We start from the raw sequence: 18789 nt of genomic DNA, 5'->3' as shown, positions 1-18789 counted from the left end.
GAAATTAGCGGGAAAAAGCAAACCGTTGTAAACTAACGTAACTTACCAAAAGAAGTGTCACCTCATTCAGTGTTCGTGCGTCGTAGTATTCTGTGCAGCGTGAAAATTACATTTTGTAGTGGTTTTTTTGTCATTTTGTTTGTTTTCTAAAAAGGTTTCATTCCTCTGTGTAAACTGCTTTCGATTTTGTGAAAATCTGGAAATAATTGTCTTTTGGTGAGTTGGAAACTACTTTTTGTGAATGTGCAAATGCAAATTCGTGCAAAAGTGAAGAAGAATGCATGCCGGCAAACTGGTGTAAGTTAATTTTATTGTCATTATTCGCTTACAGCAAGTATAATGGAGAAGCTGAAGAAGATAATTCAAGCCATGGTTATTTCGAATGCTGGCCGGCCCCTGACCGTTTCCCAACTAAACCGCGATTTCAAGGAATTTGAAGGTTATGATATACCTTATGAGAAACACGGCTTTCGACAGCTTGATGCTATGCTGCAGTCTATGTCTGATGCCGTGCAGGTAAGTGTAACATAATATTGAAGTTTTGCTGGTTTTATACTGTATACCGTGCTTTTGTCAACTCAAACCAGATTAATGGACAAGGTCCTTCTGCACAGCTACTGCCAGTTTTAACAAAAAATTCCAAGCACATCCGAGAGATGGTTGAAAAGCAAAAGAATAAGAACGGAAAACGCAAAGTTCAGTATGCTTACTATACACATAAAAAACGAAGAATTGACGTCGACTATCAGGCCCCTAAAAAAGCTCCCGAACCTGTGGCAAAGTCTAGGGAGACGCAAAGCCAAAAGCAGGACACTCAAAACGTCAATTCAGCTAAAAACAGATGGGACCAACAATTTGACTGTGCCCCAATCAGCACGAAATGCGATTCGTCAAAGTGGACGCGTTCCAACTTTACCCAACTATCGGATGAAAAAACAAACCAAAAGCAGATTACTCAAAAGGTCCTGTATGTAGTCTCTAACAGTATAACCGAAAACCCAATTAAAACGTCGACAGGATATGGCAATTATGCCACAGCTGACGAAAACAACAATCGAAATCATCGGAATTACTATGGTACCACAGGCTATTGTGGATATAGTCAGAACAGATACAATACACAGCAAAACTACGGAAATAGCTATGGAACGTACAATACAAATAATGGCGTATGTAATTCTGGATATACTCCGTATGGTGTGGGCTATTTTAGTAATTCAAATGCATACCAGAACAGTGGAAATTCTGGAAATAACTATTATGTAGGAGGAAACCCTTACAACACCTACAATGCTTCGAGAAATCCCACCCAAACAAGGAATGGGTATAAGACAAGAAACAATTCAATAGATAGCCAATTGCATACGTACTGTATGCATTTGCTCAACTATTTCAATGAATCCGCTGAACCATACCAAACCATCATCAACACACTGGAACAATATTCCCCGGTAATGTTTCCATGCCAACAAATGCACGAAACAGTTTGCTAATGAATTTTCTACTTCTTTTCATACAGACATCTTCACAAGGATTGGCCGGGACAACGACAAAATATGAGCTTCTCATATCTCTCACACGAACCGTCACACAACTCCAACAAATACACAATCTTTTGATATACTCTCCTTTCTAAGCCGGTTGGGATCCTTAAGCATGATTTACTCACATTGAAACACAACTGAATTGCAGACAAACCGACGAGGTGCAAGAACAGTGATAGCAATGCGGCCTGAAGTTTTCCACTTCTTTTGCATCGTCATGTGAAAGCATTAGTTTCATTTTATGTTATTGTAATAATTATTTGATAGAACTTTCTTATTATATTTGTTCTTGAGCTACTAAAGAACCACATTCTGGGTGATTTTGAGAGTCGCCTGCTTGAATCAACTTCAAAGTTTTATTTCAGGAAGGAAATTATATCACAAGAGAAAAAGCTCGATCATTTTTTCTATAAATTTATATTGAAAGTGGCAACAAAACTTAAAGCGAATTAGCGAATCGATTCATTTTTCTATTCGTGTTCAATGATCTCATGTCGAGTAATGATCATATTATGTATCCGATAGCGAACAGAATGTCTGAATTATCCTTTATGGCGAGATACATTCTAGCGAAGATTACACCATACAAAATTGCAATCAAATGCCATGTTTGCGAACATGTTAATTAACTAATTAAGTTGTGAACTTTACTTGTATTAATGTTTTTGTTTTATGAAAAAATGCTGTTGATTTGTGCGGCCTTAGGCTTATATATTTCCAAAAAAGTAAAGAAATATTCGGAAATAATCATTATTAAATTCGAAATGGTAAAAAATACACGTGTCAACCCATATCAAAGCGTAGGACGCGGTGCGTTGTTCTGGAAATCTTATTTCATTGTACGTTTATTGATTTATTTTTTCTTAAAGTTCATAGATCTGTCTGTTTTCACCATACTTTTACGTTAGGTATGATAAATAAATTTTGAATTCAAATTATGGCGATTATTATGAGTATATTTTATTACACGCCTTTCTCGTGGTCTTGCTCTATTCAACACCGATCGTCACTGATCCACTGCTGGCCTTGCCGACTTAACCATTTTACCGTCTTTTACGCTCACAACGTCTCTTCTGTCCTGCGGGGCAGAATGAGTTTCTCTAACATGTAATCATTCTTTACACCCTTGACAAATATTGAAACTAAACTACTGTGCAGAAAAAAGTTCTTCTTGGCGTAACGACCTCTTGGTCATGCCTGCCCGTTAAGTACTTACGAGACTTGTTTCCCTGTTGTACGTGGATAGTCAGTCCTCTCGTACAGGGGAGGGTCCGGTCTCGGTTGGGATTCGAACCCACGCCGTCGAGGTGGTGAGCCCCGGCGCTCATGGGCCGATTTTCTAACCGGCGCTACCGCTCGGCTGTCGCGGACAAAAGTTCGCAGAAAAAAGTTACACTTATCTAATAGTTTAAGTTATTATTTTATAACTATAGTGGTTCCGTGATCTCATGATGGTGTCTTTATAGGAATCGTGTTTGAAAGAATGTAAATATATATAGTTTTAGCTTCGACTTAATAAAAAGCACATGCGCGCCCAATAAGGCCGGCCTGCACTAGGGTGGATGGATGCCGTATTCGAAACCCCCACAGGAGTAGTTGCACCAGTTTGTCGACCACGTAGTTGCACGATGTTTGTAAACGACTGCAAGCGATGGAGCTGATGTTTGCCCACCTACAGTGACGGAAAAAGTGCCCACCTCGAAGTTTGTTATAATCCAAATAAATACAGTGATCATTTTTGTTTCTGATTTCCAGCAAATTTATACCGCATGGCTGTATTTGCCTTGCTGATATAAGAGCGCCGCCAACTGAATCTGATCTTTAATCCATGTACTACAAGACGGCGACGTAAAGTTTGTTCGAAAAATGATAGCTGAAGTGTTTTTTTTTTATTTATCGGATGATCTTGGTGTCCATACAAGTAACGGTTTTGCGCTTTCAACCTTTGCAATGATAGTTCCTAATCCTTAACAATAATGTTAAAAAAATGTACACGTTTTAACGTATCTAAGGTCGAGGGTATGAATACTTTATTCGCGAGATATATTGCTAATAACTATATAACGCAAAAAGCAAACACTTTGAGACTTTTGGAAAATTTATGAAAAATTATATTTTGAAATGAGGACTCGATAAACTTCGAAGAGGCCACGTCATCATGCCAATTGCTGTATAATCTTTGATATCAATGGGAGCATATGCGACAACTGGACAAACATTCGATTTTTATAGATAAATTCTTAATCTGATGACGGATTCATTGATAAACTGTTTTAAGGAGTGAAATAAAAGATTGTTTACATGAACAATAATGGTTTATTGTAATCTTGAATACCATCAATCTTTGAGATTCGGATCATTTAACGTACGATTTACAGAGGCAGTTAAAAATGCAACATATACCGCCTGTAGAATATTTTGTCCTTGACCTTCTTTGAACCGAAATGACCTTCGATAAGCGAAACTAATAAAATATTTCAGATAACAAAATGATAGTTTATTCCCGTTTAAAACCTAGTCAAAAAAACTGAATCGTAACAACGAGTAAATATATTAGTACACAAAAGTTTTTAAACCATGTTAGAACGCAGTTTTCTATTTGCCTGCAAATTGTATCACACCATACTCTCCAGTGACCATCCAAGAAGCGTCTTTCTTATCCAATTCCTGCGCCAGTCCTTCAGGTAGGCCACATATGAGGTCCGCCTTAACGGTGCGTAGCGTGCACAAGTTAGTCGGTACAAATCCCCGCAATGCCTCGACGAATGGAGTCGTATAAGGGAAATTGAAGTCGCCTAGCAGCTTTCGATAGTTCAGGTCACCCTTGAATATGAGAAGTTTTGCCTGGGACAGTGTATCGTACAGCGCCGGTGCGATGTCGCGCATGCGATAGAATTCGTACGGTGAGGTCCAAAAATTGTCCACCTCACGCATCTCAAAGGCACCGGTTTCGAAGTGTTGCTTAAGTCGTGCCCCGAACTGGGCCAGTAATGGCTCCGCCTCATGGTTCGCCAGGGTGTCCAGCGTCCAGTGCATGTCTTTTGGCGTAACATCGGATATGTACCACGGAATGGCCTTCACGTTGAAACAAACCTTCGGCGCCAACCTGTGGCGCACTATGTAGTCGGCAAGGCAGAGGTCCGTGAACAGTTCGTAGCCGGAATTGTCATTAATAATTTCCACTACCTGGGATGCTTCGTTTTCATTCGGCGAAGCTGTAGATAGACAGTGCCAAATGTCTTGCGTATGATCGCTTACGATGCACTGGTCAAGAGACTCAAGAAGGCTGAACGGGTCACCATCTTGCTTCACATCCTGCCCGGCGCTGATTGAGAGATCGCATCGATTGCCCCAAAGATTTAGCTGGAACAATGTGAAAAACAGTACTTAAACAACATTGCCTTTCGCCGGAGTTCTGAAATGCTGCTTACTTTTAAAAGCTTTTGGAAGAAGGATCCGATTTCTTCTTCTTTTCTCGGCTCATTGTTAAACGCCTCAATCGAACGTAGCACCGCCACCATGGCATCGTACGAGTTGGTCAACGCCTTATGCTTCTGCTGCTGGAAATAGTCCAGCTTTCGAATAGTGGTTCTAGAAAAAAAAATGAACATACAAGAAATTAGATAAATTCTCTGTAACCCCCCTTTACACACTGTGCAGTATTACGTGTTTTCAAAAATGTTGTTCAAACGACGATACATATACGTTTCCGCGTACAACCAACAGGCAGAGAAATAGGAATTGTCTTGCCCTAGCCCGTCGATGAATCGGTTCCATACCGTCTCGTCGCCGACGTCGGTGCGTATTGGCCGGAAATCTTTATCCGTCTGCAGTTCGTATTTCAGCTTGGATATTTCACCGATTGCCGCCTTTAGCTCGTCCCGGGTCGTTTCGCCACCAAAATTTTCAGCTATCTGTTCCTTGTCCTTTGATAGCTGATCAATCACCTGGGTTAGTATAACGGGTAATCGTTCGCGCATGGTGTAGTAACCAAATCCTCTGCAACAAGGAAAAATGTTCGCATTATTCAGATATAAACTACAGTTATGAAGAATCGCCTTATTGTCTCGCCTTGTTTGCTTACAGTTTGTACTGGGCCTTGAGGGGCGCGTTGAACGGAGGTTTTTCATCGATTATGTTGTACTTGGTAGTTAACTCACTCATTTTGTTTTGATGATATTGATAACGTAGCGGTAGAGGTAGAAATGAAGTGAAATGTAAACAACACTATCAACGATGCCAATTGTACAGCAAATCCTCTACAGATTGGTGCTCAACTAGTTAGCAAATGAGTTCGTAATCCTCAGAGGCCTCCTACGGAAAAAATAGATGAGATGAGCATAAATTTTGTACCACCCACTGAGAAATGTTGAAGTTATTTTTAGATACTCACGTTATGCTGGCAGCATGAAACAACAAGCAAACTAAATTACTAACACGTTCTGCGTTGACTGAAAACTACACCAATGGCGTTATCTGATAACCCTTTCGAGAGTAATTTCCTTTTAGCGAAACGATTCAACGCAACCAATTGAAAAGTTTGTTTATGTGTGACGCTCGACCCGGTAAAGTTAAAAACTCAATCTACCCAAGATTTCGCCAAGAGAAGAGGTTGCGATGAATGTTTGTTTTTGACGTTTTGTGAGCGAAAATCCATTTTCAGAACCTATTGTCAAAACAGGATAGGAATGTCTGTTAAAATCGTTTATTTGTCCCCTAAAACGGCATAATAATGATTTTATTGGGCCGTCTGGCCTTGGCCACCTATTTGTAAACTTGCCTTTGAGACTATTTGCTTACTTATTTGCTTTTTTAAAAGAAGATTCAACTAAAATGTAAGTACCTTGGTAGAAATTGTTCAAAATAACACAGCATGGCCTCCTACACAGGCCTTGGCTTCTGATGGTGTCAAAACAGATAGCTATAGGATGTAGGTGTTTGAATTAGAAATGTTGTTTAACATGTTCTTTTTAATTTGTTCTAGTAGACAGGGTGATTTTTATCGAAATTGTGCAAGAACTTGTGCTGTGTATGGCTTGAGAAGCAAATGCTCCTGCTCCGTTGTATCGTAAGTTTTGCTCGTAAGGGTGTTATCTACCAAGTTATAAACGTTAAATTTCAAATTGGGTAAAAGGGTAAATTTGACGCACCCCTAGATTGATTGCGTAGCCGAATATTAACGGTCCACACAACGGTTGAAATACTCCTAGGTCGAAATTAACGATTTGATGTATTACCTGTTGCATACAATCACTTATATCGTCGCGCATAAATGTATTGAGATTAAAATTTACCCATGTGCAAAGTGTACCTTTCACCATATAATTGAGGAAATCATTAATTTGAATCTTACCAGTATAAAGCATCATTATTACCACTTGCTACCGAATCCAAGCTGATCGATATTTTCCCTGGGTAGAAGACTGATTCGACCACCCAGAAGGACTCGTAATCAGCGAGAAAAATCGCCATAAAGAGTTTTCAGGGAATCTTTATCTTGTAGATTGTCTCGGTCGCGTTACGTTAAGCAAATGAATCAAATATCACTGCACACTTTCCTAGCGATGCAAGCGAAACAACTAAGTCTTGTCGCGTCATCTGGCCAATTCTTTCACTCATGCGAATTCTTGTCTTTCCTGATTATCTTGCCGAGGTAATCGGAACACCACATCTACAGAAAAGGGGATGTGCGCTTGGCTTCATCAAGCTGAACAGATAAAATGCTTCATTTTATGCACCAAAACTTCACAGCACTCGATGGGAATGAGAAAGCAAACTAATGTCTCGCGATGCAAGAACACGTGTTTAAATGTTTTTTTGAAGGTTACGTTTTATTTGGTGCGTAACCATTGAAGGTAACTTAAGTTTCTACTTTTCTTCAACACATTATCTATTTGTTTTAATGCATAACTGAAGGGTAATCAAAATCCTTTTAAATCTCAATAAACAATTAAAGTTTACTGCTTATGGCTTGTCTAAATGTGGGTTATTTATCATGAATATTTTGTTCGAAATCTCTTCTTCTCTTCTCTTCTCTTCTCTTCTCTTCTCTTCTCTTCGTATGATTTGTTCCTTTTTACCCAAGGAAGGTTTAGGAAAAAAGAGAATTTGAAAATTCCCAAGGAAAAGCCGGAAAATGGGAAAATTAGGTAAAAACGGCTTTTTTCCATATAAAAAAAACGAAAACGGTTTGACGAAACCGGTTGGACCTTCTCTAACGAAAACGGTTGGACTTATCCCAACAAAGTCTTCCGCTGATTTGTTTCTTTTGGCCCAATAAAAACAATCCAAGTTAGAAAAATTCTTAGAAAAAGCCAGAAACCCAGAAAACTCGATAAATGCTTTTTTCCATAAAAAAATTGAAACTTATAAAAATGAGTGTTTGTTTGTTTTTAACGCTAAAACTCAAAATCAGCTGAGCCAATCTTGACGATGTAATCAGATTATTTGTTAGTTTTTATTCATGGAAGGTTTAAAAAAAGACAACTTTAATATTGTCTAAGGAAAAGCCGGAAAATGGAAAGATTTGTGAAAATTGCATTTTCCATACAATCAAATCAAATATACGATGTATAATTTAAACTAAGAAACCGCTTGGCCAATCTTAAAGAAGTTCTGGGATGTTTTCCTTCTTACCCATACCGATTAACATTGTGACAAATCATGAGTCCGAATTCACGGATCGTCGAATAATTTCATCTCGGTTAATCGACAAGCGATCGCCTAGATCACGTATATTTGGTTCTGATACGCGTTGAATGTATTTTGTTGAGTGGCAGAAAGAGCTTTCTTGCTAAATACATACGAATTTTGAGTATTTAAGTTCAGGGAAATCTATCAAACAAATTTGCAAGTACGTCGCCTGATGGGATATGGCGTTTTATGGCATTGAAGGAGAGGACTAAAATGTCTATACGTAATAGAAAGATTATTTTGATGAAGCCATAAAAAGTCCGGTTGATTGATATGTATAAAAATGACGCCGAAGAAATTTCACATCGCTTTTAAAAAGGAAATTTGGAACAAAAAAATGGAAAAACTGGAATTTTAAATCATTCTTTGGATTTGTCGGATATGCCGCGACTTAAAGATAGATCTGTTATTGTTATGTGTTATGTGTTCATGAACCGAATCTATGGGGCTTCCCTTGAGTTTCAATACTTTGTTAGTCCAATATTAGCGTATTGTTAATATGGGACGAGGCGAAGTTCGTTGGGTCAGCTTGTACATTATATAAGTTTTAGATTTTGTCGAATTTGATTACAAAGTAACTATTCAAATTAGTTTTAAAAGTTTGCTTTCGAAAGAATGTAAAAAGAATGTCGATTGAATAACTTTTATTTTATAACCATAATTCAAATATCTTTGGCACTTTTTCACTGCAATAATCATTCCCTGCTAACCAGAGCCAATTGTGTGAATCGCTTTAATGATTTTTAACAACATACTACGAACATTCAATAATTAACCATTATTGAATATTTAATTTCTGCTTGGCGTAACGGCCATGTTTGGTCATGTCTGCCCGTAAAACGCTTACTTGTTTCCCTTTGTGTACGTGGATAGTCAGCCCTCTGTCCGGAGTGTCTGGTCTCGGTTGGGATTTGAACCCACGCCGTCAAGGTAACTCATGGGTAGGTTTTCTAACCGGTGGACCCCCTACGAATATTAAATATGAAATATTTAAAAAAGTATATATGCTTATTTCATTCATAATTTAACTACAAGAATACGGTTGTGAAAATGTACCTATCAAACTGCAATCTATCAATTGATAACTCTCCTTTTGTGATTAAATTATTTTTTGGTGGGTGAACCAGTTGGCAGATTTGTGCAACTATGCTTTGTGCCAAATTTTATTTCGTCCCTTTCTTTATTTAAATATTTCGCCGTTTACCTGATCGATATATTAATTAGCGTTTCGACTAAAACCTTTCAATAGAGGCAGCAGAGTGTATGATTTGTTGACTGTGTGGCAACAAAATCCGGATTTTGATGGTAATACGCACAGAGACGCATAGCATCATTGACCGTTTTTATTGCACCTGTAAGGCGCATAAAAGTCAAGAGTGTTATCTGTGATTATGCCACTTAGCTTCTTATGATGCCGGATGACAGGATGAGAGAACTCACCAGGTATTTATCCAAAACTCCCATACCTTTGAAAAATACTTGATACTGAGGAATGTACCTTTACTACACTCATACCACTGCTTGTGCAATAAATAGGATTTTCCGAGCCACAAGAGATAACATTTCTTGCTTCTTCTTTTCCCGCAAATATTGGCATAATCCCATAAGTTATTGTGATACTTGACATACGTGTGTGAGTAATGATGTGCAAATAATGAGGAAATTTAGAAAGAGATACTTAACGGAAAAAATATTCACACACATAAGCCCGATAAAGATGTGGAACAAAGCTGAGCAAAGATAAGACTTTCTCTTATTCATAAAAATAATATCGTTTTCGAATTCTTTTTCAAACTAGTAAGATTTATTTTCTAATCTAAGATTATGATAAAAAAAAATTTTGGTGTTACATGTTTCTGCTTTTAGCGCAGTTGAAGATCTTGACACAAGAGTTATTTAAGAGTGAGTGTCAGAGTGTTTGCACAGGGAAGAAAAAAAGCCAGTTCCTTTTCCTTCAATCCACCAAATTAAAATGATCTCATGCAGGGTACAGCGTTGTTGAAGAATTCGCTTTCCAATAGATAATAAGTCGTCACCGATTGGTTTCCGGCGCTATCCGCTCGGCTGTCGCGGACCCCCGAACGAGTTGATGTAATGATGTTTCAATAAATTGAATAAAGGGTCAAATTTAAAACACGAAGCTATAAATAGCAACACACTAATTTTAAAATAGCAACACACTATATCTGTATGAATTTCCTGAAACCTTTGGGAAATTGAAAATTCTTCAATTTTGCTTCTAACTACATCAATTTCGTTTTTTTATGTCAAGATAGATTGATGTACTCTAAATATCAACGTCAAAATTTTCCTTTACTAAATATATCTGGATCTGGAATTACAGTGACCGGCAGGAAAAAGTGCCCACTTCGAATTCTGTTGATTTTCGCTCAATATTTTTTTCTCAATCCAACTAAATATACTGCGACTATTTTTCGTATATTGATTTACATATTTCATAAAAGATCCACTAATGAGTAGGGGAAAACATACATCGTGAGGTCAAGAAAAAGTCAAAAATAACTGTCAGGGAGATCATGGAAATACTTCAGCCATCAGTTTTTGAAAGAATTATCCGTCGCCGGCTTGTTGCATACGAGTTAAAGAGCAGATTTGATAGGCGGCGCCCTTATATCAGCAAGGCCAATAAGGCCAAGCGTCTTAAGCTCGCTGAGGAACATGCTGCTATGCCTCTAGAGTACTGGAAAACGGTTCTGTGGTCTAAGGAATCGAAATTTGAACTTTTTAATCGAAGATGGCCTGAACGTATACAGTGCAAATCGAAGGAAGCGATGCTGCAGGTTCGCCACATCCAGGGCACAGTATGCCATGAAGGAGGCCACATGGTGGTCTGGGATTGTCCAGTGGAGTGGGGAGCCTTGGGAATATTAACGGTGTTAAGACTGCAGATTACAACATAAACATAAACATCCTGCAACAAAATCTGGAGATTTCACTGATCCTGACGGGCCTTGAAGAGAAGTTAGTTCTCCCGGCGGGGGCACGTTCGACATACTGCCAAGAAGACGAAGTCTTTCTTCCCATCTTGTCGGACAAAACTGTTGAAATGAGCTCCTCAGAGCCCGGAGATTATGCATTTGTGGGCAGTTCTCGATGCTAGGGTGGACAAAACTGATGAATCGAATAAAAACGACAATTTGAAGCTCTAATGCGCGCTTCAGAAGAATAAAATCCCCAAAAACTAAAAATCCTAGTAAAAAGTATGCCAAAACGCCTTCAGCAGGTTCTAAAAGCTCAAAGAGAACACATAAAATATCAAAATGCATTTATTATTTCTTATTTTTATGGATAATAATGAATAACTGAAGTGGGCACTTTTTCTTGTCACTGTTTTTTTAGACACTTTTTTTTATTATTTTTTTCTCAAAATCAAAATATGTTTGTTTTCGCTTATTAATTAGTGGATCTTATATGAAATATGTAAATCAATATACGAAAAATACTCGCAGTATATTTAGTTGAATTGAGAAAAAAATATTGAGCGAAAATCAACAAAATTCGAAGTGGGCACTTTTCCCTGCCGGTCACTGTAAATTCATAACGTCAGGCAAGTAATAACATCGTAAATTGTTTACCCTTATGACATCTCTTTTCAGATGTAGATTTATTATGAATCACAGTACAGACAACGCCACTGCAACAACGATCACTTGGAGTGTTCTTCAAAATTCATGGAAAGCATGGTAAAAAATTGCGATATGAGCGCAAACAAATATATAGCTCTGGAAATCCACTTGAGACAAGCTCGCTCGTCAATTGAGGCAGAATTTTTGCGAGATTGATGGTTAGGAAACTCAATACTTTAAACATGGTGACTGAAAAGTTAAGTTTTGATGTATGTAAAGAGTCAAGGGTCATTGGATGTTTACTCAAACGGCATTTTAAAGCACAATCATGCACTGCAATCATGAAATGGTTGCAATTTTATACAAACTAGCCTTCCCATTTTCGTCTTTAGTCTACGTTGAATATAACCAGGGAACGTTTAAGGTCCAGTTCAAAAGACAGTGAAAACAGAAATAAAAATTGAATAATTAAAAAGCATACAAGTTGGACAAGTTGAATATACATCCAAGACCTGCAAAAACAAAACAAAAATAAAAATAGTGTAATCATTTTCAGAATGAAAAACTTTGCTGCTTGATAGCTTTAGAAAAAGAAGCTACAAAAATCCAATTTGTCGAAGAGTTAATGGAAAAAGTTTCGTTATTGGTTGACTGTCGAAAACCAGAGCATTTTTTAAAGAATTTAGTTTAGCTTTTCCTATGATTGCACAGCAAACCTGAAATGTCCATTATGTATTTGTAATGGTGGTGCGCCAACCATGTGGCATTTGCAGGAAGTTTTAGATCCGTAAAAGAATAAAAGGATATGTGATGATTGATGTTTATAGATTTAGCATTGCTGGATGATAGTTTGAGTTCTTCTAATGGAGAAAAATGTTTTTATTGGTTTGCCAATATTTACCACGCTAGCTTAAAAAAGGTAATGTGTCTTTCTACAAAACCACCTGTTGTTTTTGAAACACCTGTTGAGGAAAAGAGTTGTCTCTAACAAATCTACACGATATATGACTCTAGATTCATGAGACTTTAAAAGTTTATAGATACATAAAACTCAAGAAATGTAAGGATCTATCAAAAAAGCAGCTAGGACGAATATTTACGATATTTTAAGAAGATTAAATTAAATTTTTATTTTTATTTTATTAAATTTTTATCTTTATCACTGATATTCAAATATTCTCGTTCATTCATTCTATTAAGCCTAAAATTTGGGCTTACAAGAAAGTCAAATAAGTTTTGGTTGCATACGATTTGAGCAAGACTAGTACCATTCAAATAGTTAATATTTAAAAAAATATTTTATTTTAGTTGATTTGTTTTCAATTCAATTTCTAGTGATACGTGTAAATAATGTGTCTGTTGGTAACATTGGAATATGGCGCAATCATACAACGCAATAATAAATAGTTAAAGCAAAAACCACTAAATATGGTAATGTGGAACAAAATGATATGTGGGTATTTCAACAATTTGACAAATTTTGAAACTATTTATTTAATGTCAATTAAACATGGTTTCTGGCAACCCGTTTTGATGTGATGTTTTGCCACCAACCCCAAAATATGTTTGCAGGACAAACAACTGATAATGGATTGACTGTGTTGATTGACATTGAGGCGAGGCTTCATTAATAATTTCTCTCAATACATAGTAAAGTTTGTTTTTCAAAATTGGGTGCAATCTTTCATTATTATTAAAGGTGCTAATGAAAGGTGATAGTGTTATTTAATTCATGTTAATGTCATGCCATAAATAAGTTTTTCATAAAATACACTTCAACCAGCTTATGTAAACTTATGATTGAGTTTTAGAAAGCACATACATTCATTGCGAAATTCATATTCATGCGATCATTTTCCAAATTCTAGCGAAAGCATATCAAGTTTGTTTAAACATATTTTGTACTTCTTTTTTTTTTGCTTGCTTTTTAGTAGAGAGGTATTTACAGAGATATTTAAATATTTCATATTTAGAGAAAATAATTAGAGAGTTAACGATATGTTTCATCGCAAATTTATAAAAAATAATAATTTATAATAACATTCATCAAAAATTGTAAAGTGTTAAACATGATTGACTGTCAAGTCAAGAGAGTTATGAGTTATGAATTTTTCATAAATCCAATCAATGCTACGTTTTGGCCCGCAACCTATTTTGGGAAATAATGCGTCCCGTGAGGTTAACCTTAAACTTAAACTGCCTTAAACTGCCTTAAAAGCTGGTTGATTCCTTCACCTTCTATTTTGATATTGATTGTTATGCAAAACGTATCAAAACATAAATGTAAACTTATGGAGTGTCTATGTCGTACTTTAAAAAAAAAACAATTTAAAATTTTAATCATGACTATAAAACAAATTTAAAGGCATACTATTAACCAAAACAAAATATTTAAGTTGATTTCTTACACGATTGCAAAAGAAGAAGAATATCGTATGAAAACTTGTGCTCCACTCATGCAAACAAACAACGTGATTGCCAAACATTATTGAATAAAAATTGTCATGTCAGAAAAGAATGCAAGGGCAATGAAAGTTAACTAAATTGTATTGGATGATTACAGATTTCGTTCACAACATACTATATCGGTGTTTTAATAGCTAGGGTTTTTTGTTTATTTTTTAAACTCTAGCAGCAGCAAAGAGCACCGACTTTCACTGGTGCCATGATGATTTTCTCTTCCGCTCCTTTAATAAAACAAGAACGGTGAAGGAAAAACGAGATTTTCTTCTTTTTGTTTCTATACCGCGATATAGATGAAGATGAACCTTACCCAGCGAAGAAATAATTAAGATAAAAGAATTTCCAACATGACTGGGAAGGAAGGGATTAAAGTAAATACATACAACAATGTGCAAAAGCTGAGATAAAGATTATCCCATGGTTTGAAAGCTCCTGTCAGAGCATTGGTGCCGGCTTCTTGGAACCAGTTTTTTGCCTGGAGACCACCTGTGAACGGTGGAAATATTAAAACGGAATTTGATAGCAGCTGCGAAACGGTGACGTGGATACAAGGAAGCGAAAGCTGCTGGTGTAATTAAAAATATGTTAATGCCGGTCTATGGAGCGAAAAATCACGAAGGAAACACATTATTAAGTGTTGTTAGAATTGAAAACATCTCCCTGCTCGGTCGTTTACATTGCCAAGCAGTGTGTGATCACATGGTTCTAAGGGGGAATGTTTTTTTAATGCATGCTAACCGTGCATGAAATACTTGTTAAAAGGATGAAAATATTTTGGTAGCTTATACACGACTGCATACACGTTACTTTTTATGTATGTCGAATATGAAATTGTGTATCATTTATAGTTTGAACATGTATTTTTTGTTAACTCTTTCGTTCCTGTATGTGTGAATAAAATTGAACAAATTAACTTCATCTGAGAGGATTAACTCATTTCAATATGTGTATTGGGTTGTTTATTGTGCTGCTTCAGATTTTTAAATTTCACTAATTCTGTTTGCCACTATTTTCACGCTAACGAAAGAATGTTTGAATTTATCTTTTTTCAGTCATGCGGAATGGAATTTTTTAGTGAGGTTCGACTATTCACTACGATATGCAACGGTAATGTTTACTTAAAGCTAAAAATTCTTTAGTTGAATGTAACATCCAAAAGTAACAGTGTGAGAGTGTAGCAAAAGATCCAAAGTAATCAGATAAGAAACTTGTAAATTTTGCCTGAGAATGCGAAGCATTTTTTTTATAATATACTGTGATTTGTAATAGACTGTAATGTGTCTAATTCACATAAATTAGTCAATGGAACAAATATTACAGATTTGTAATGAAAAAATATGTGTCAACAAAAGGTATCGAATTTGGCCAACTTTCTGTTTTTCTTCTTTTTCAGTTAAATGCCACGTCAGGTATGCATGTTAATATATATATATTTTTTTTTTGATAATTATACTAGATAAAATATTTCCAGCTTATAAGTTGTTTTACAAAGAAATAGTTTTTCGTTAATGGGTAACATATCTTCATTCCCATTTTGAGAATTTATAAAATAAAACTATTGCCCTATTTATTTTATCTTCACTAAGCCTAGCTAAATTTTCCTATCATTTTTATCTTTCGTTTTGCAATCAGCAAATCGAACTATACCAAATGTTATGATCCATGGTTGATGCTAAATTAGACAGCAGATTTCCACCTAAAACCGAAAGATCACTTTCTTCCTTTTCCTCATCGTTCATCATTGGCCTGAAATGATTAGTTCTAGTTAGACTGAGAGATGCTTCACTTGAAGGATGTTTTGCGTACCTCATGGATTCTCATGGTACAGACAACGTTCGTTTGCTACTTTTTTGGAGCACCTTTCTTGCAACTGGTCTGGCCTTTATCAAGAATTTCGATTCTATCGCCTTCCGGACCGAGCCCAGCGAAAATGCACGAAGCGTCTCTGAAAAGGAAAAAGCGGAACCGGATTAGAGAAACGTATCATTAGGTTTTATGGTCGTTGAAATGAAGGTAAGTGAACCAAGCTTCCCAAGGTAGTGGAAAAAGAAAGTGAGTAAAAAGGATTCGTATACGTGTTTCAGGATTCTTCCTTTCCCACTTTATCGTACGATCTATTTCACGTGCGAAAAGAACCGTTCCGAAGGAGTTGGCCGCCATTTCAGGGCGATTGTCTAGAGGACATAAAAATTGATCTTTTTTTGGCTCCAAGTAAATGATGATGAAACATGGTTCTTTTGGAGTCTTGCTTCATTCCCTCTGACAGTAACGTTCTTCGTGCAAAGAAGCTTGACTGCTTCAACCAACTCCTTGAATCGTTGCTTTCTTTCAGTACTTCTTTCCCGAGAGTGGGATTCTGCAGCTATGTATCACTCTGCTAGACGCACGAATCCACTATGGGTTAAAATTGAGGAAAAATTGCTCCCGAGATAAGAGCACCCACTTCAAGCCATATGTGCATTTTCTTCGGCAGGCACTCTTGCCACCACACACAGAAGAACACACTTCTCACCTCACTTTTTGTCCCCCAAAAGCACGCAGAAGCCCGTCTCTAAGCCATGCAGGTGAAAGATTGTTGGCCGTTGATCCACCGTTTATTCGAAGTGGTTTTCAACAGGGCGGGAAAGGTGTGCTAGGTTTCATCCTTTCTGGTCCGTCCATTGGGAGCATGGAGACTTAACTGGGAGTCTGACGAAGATAAGCAGCGGATTTTCGTTCTCAGCTTTCGCCACAGCAATAAACTTCGCGACACCATGACCATTAGGGTAAGATATATTTAAGCAATTAAGAAAAAACGGGTTAAGCTCCTCTACGGTGTTTAAGGGAAACCTTGCAACAAACCCTTGTGGAATTAAGGTATGTGCTTCATAAGAGATAGTAACGATTACATTTGGGTGCTATTCGCTAAAATTTACGATGACAGCTAAGAATTTGGTTTGTCAGAGTATTTTACCCTTAAGGTACATTTCATGAACTTGTTTTTTTTTGTTCAAGTGTGATTTTTTCTAAAAAGAAAGTTTTCCCAATTTATATCAAATTAACTATACTTTTAAAAATTAATGGTGACTAGTTCAACGTGATATTTTGGTAATTCTATTTTGTTTGTTCTAAGTTGTTGGATTTTTTGTCAGTGTTTAATGTGACTAACCTAATCATAGTTACTAGCTAATGATTTAATGTTCAACCGGATCATCGTAATGAAGGCGAATTACATTACAGAGTGCGCGACATGTGTTTTTGATTAAGTTTGTGATCTTGTTATGGCTATTGCCATATATATATAATGTGTTACATAGAACGAAAATGGCAAAGTGTCATTTTACATAATTTTATTGGCTTTGTCTGCTTCTTGGTCGTTAAGTTTAACTTAAATAAGTTATTTAAAATAAAATTGAATTTTGAAGAATATTGTTGTAGAAGAAGCTGTTTAGAAGAAGTTGTAACCTGTGCAAATACTGTTCCAGTTTCAAAAGAAGATTCAACCTGGTAGTCAAGAATCATACGGTAGTTGCAGGAAGCTGTTGTGATACTGTACTTTTTTGGTAGGAATGCAAAAACCAATATCGAATTACGCTCGTGTTTTAAGTAAAATGCATATGTTTTAAAGAATGCCTTGCAACCTCCATCGTATCTGTTGTCTCGAAGTATTGCTCGTAATTCATGTTCATGTCGTCAAGCATATGCTTTTCTTTAGTGGAAGTTATGGAGAAAACAGTGGCAACGTGATGAGATGTTGTGGTGTGTGGTTGAGAGAAAAGGCGTCTTACAAAGATTTTCTTAAAAGCTCGCGCAGAGAATTCTTTGAAGAAGGTTGTGCACTCGTGTTATTGATGCATTATTGGGGTAAATGGGTTTCTTTGAAGCGTTTTTTTGGAAACCATACCGAACACATGATCGACTCCTCATCTTTGGTTTGTTTCGAACTTACAATGCTGTCTGAAGTAATACCGCTAGCATCGAATTGTTTAATCTTTAAATTATACTATACTTCTTTCAGTTTTTAGTGTATTAATTTTTCAGTATATTATTCTACTTTTCGAGAAAGATTGATGCCATGTTTAGCATTACTGAACTGATATGTTCTTTTGAAATTTTTGTTCATTTCGTTACATTATCTAATTTCTTACGCTCCAATCCATCGCCAATCGTTAGTAAAAGGACTTCTTATATAAATGTAAATTCACTGGAGATTGCTTATGTTCTAAAATAATACCATCATTCATTTTCGTTCGATACTATTGACTTGTATCGATAAGAATCGATAAGAATAGTTTGAGGGAATATAACTGCACGAGCCAGCGTTAAAAAGGGCAATATAAATACCAGACGAGGAGTATTGAAAAGTAATACAAATTGTAAACACTGTACCAGTGGAAAGTATTGTATAGAAGCAAATATTCAATAAAACAGATGTTGTAAAGTTTTAATGTTTGAACATAAGTTCATTTTAATGTCACTTTTGTTAACTAAAATCAATGGTTACTTCAACGATACTCATCTTC

At 36.5% G+C, this 18789-nt stretch overlaps 1 protein-coding gene across 1 annotated transcript; it reads right to left on the bottom strand.

Moving 5' to 3' along the window:
• Nucleotides 1-4049: 4049 nt before the first annotated feature.
• Nucleotides 4050-6076, bottom strand: LOC131286439 (damage-control phosphatase ARMT1-like). Its single transcript, XM_058315387.1, has 5 exons — nucleotides 5938-6076; nucleotides 5629-5858; nucleotides 5211-5543; nucleotides 4976-5135; nucleotides 4050-4907 (listed from the first exon to the last, which is right to left on the bottom strand). The coding sequence occupies exons 2-5, from the start codon at nucleotides 5706-5708 to the stop codon at nucleotides 4140-4142; spliced, it is 1341 nt and encodes a 446-aa protein (XP_058171370.1). The 5' UTR covers nucleotides 5709-5858; nucleotides 5938-6076; the 3' UTR covers nucleotides 4050-4139.
• Nucleotides 6077-18789: the final 12713 nt, after the last annotated feature.

Source organism: Anopheles ziemanni, chromosome 3 (genome assembly GCF_943734765.1).
Source record: "Anopheles ziemanni chromosome 3, idAnoZiCoDA_A2_x.2, whole genome shotgun sequence".
Taxonomy (NCBI): domain Eukaryota; kingdom Metazoa; phylum Arthropoda; class Insecta; order Diptera; family Culicidae; genus Anopheles; species Anopheles ziemanni.
Note: the sequence above shows the minus strand (reverse complement) of the source record. Positions and strands in the feature narration are given on the sequence as shown.

Bases quoted from the DNA above. Each gene is read 5' to 3' on its own strand.
- LOC131286439 (XM_058315387.1), bottom strand. From the start codon at position 5,708: ATGAGTGAGTTAACTACCAAGTACAACATAATCGATGAAAAACCTCCG. The intron at 5,544-5,628 runs GTAAGCAAACAA...TCCTTGTTGCAG, and splicing joins CTCAAGGCCCAGTACAAACT to AGGATTTGGTTACTACACCA. The intron at 5,136-5,210 runs GTAATACTGCAC...TTTTTTTTCTAG, and splicing joins AACAACATTTTTGAAAACAC to AACCACTATTCGAAAGCTGG.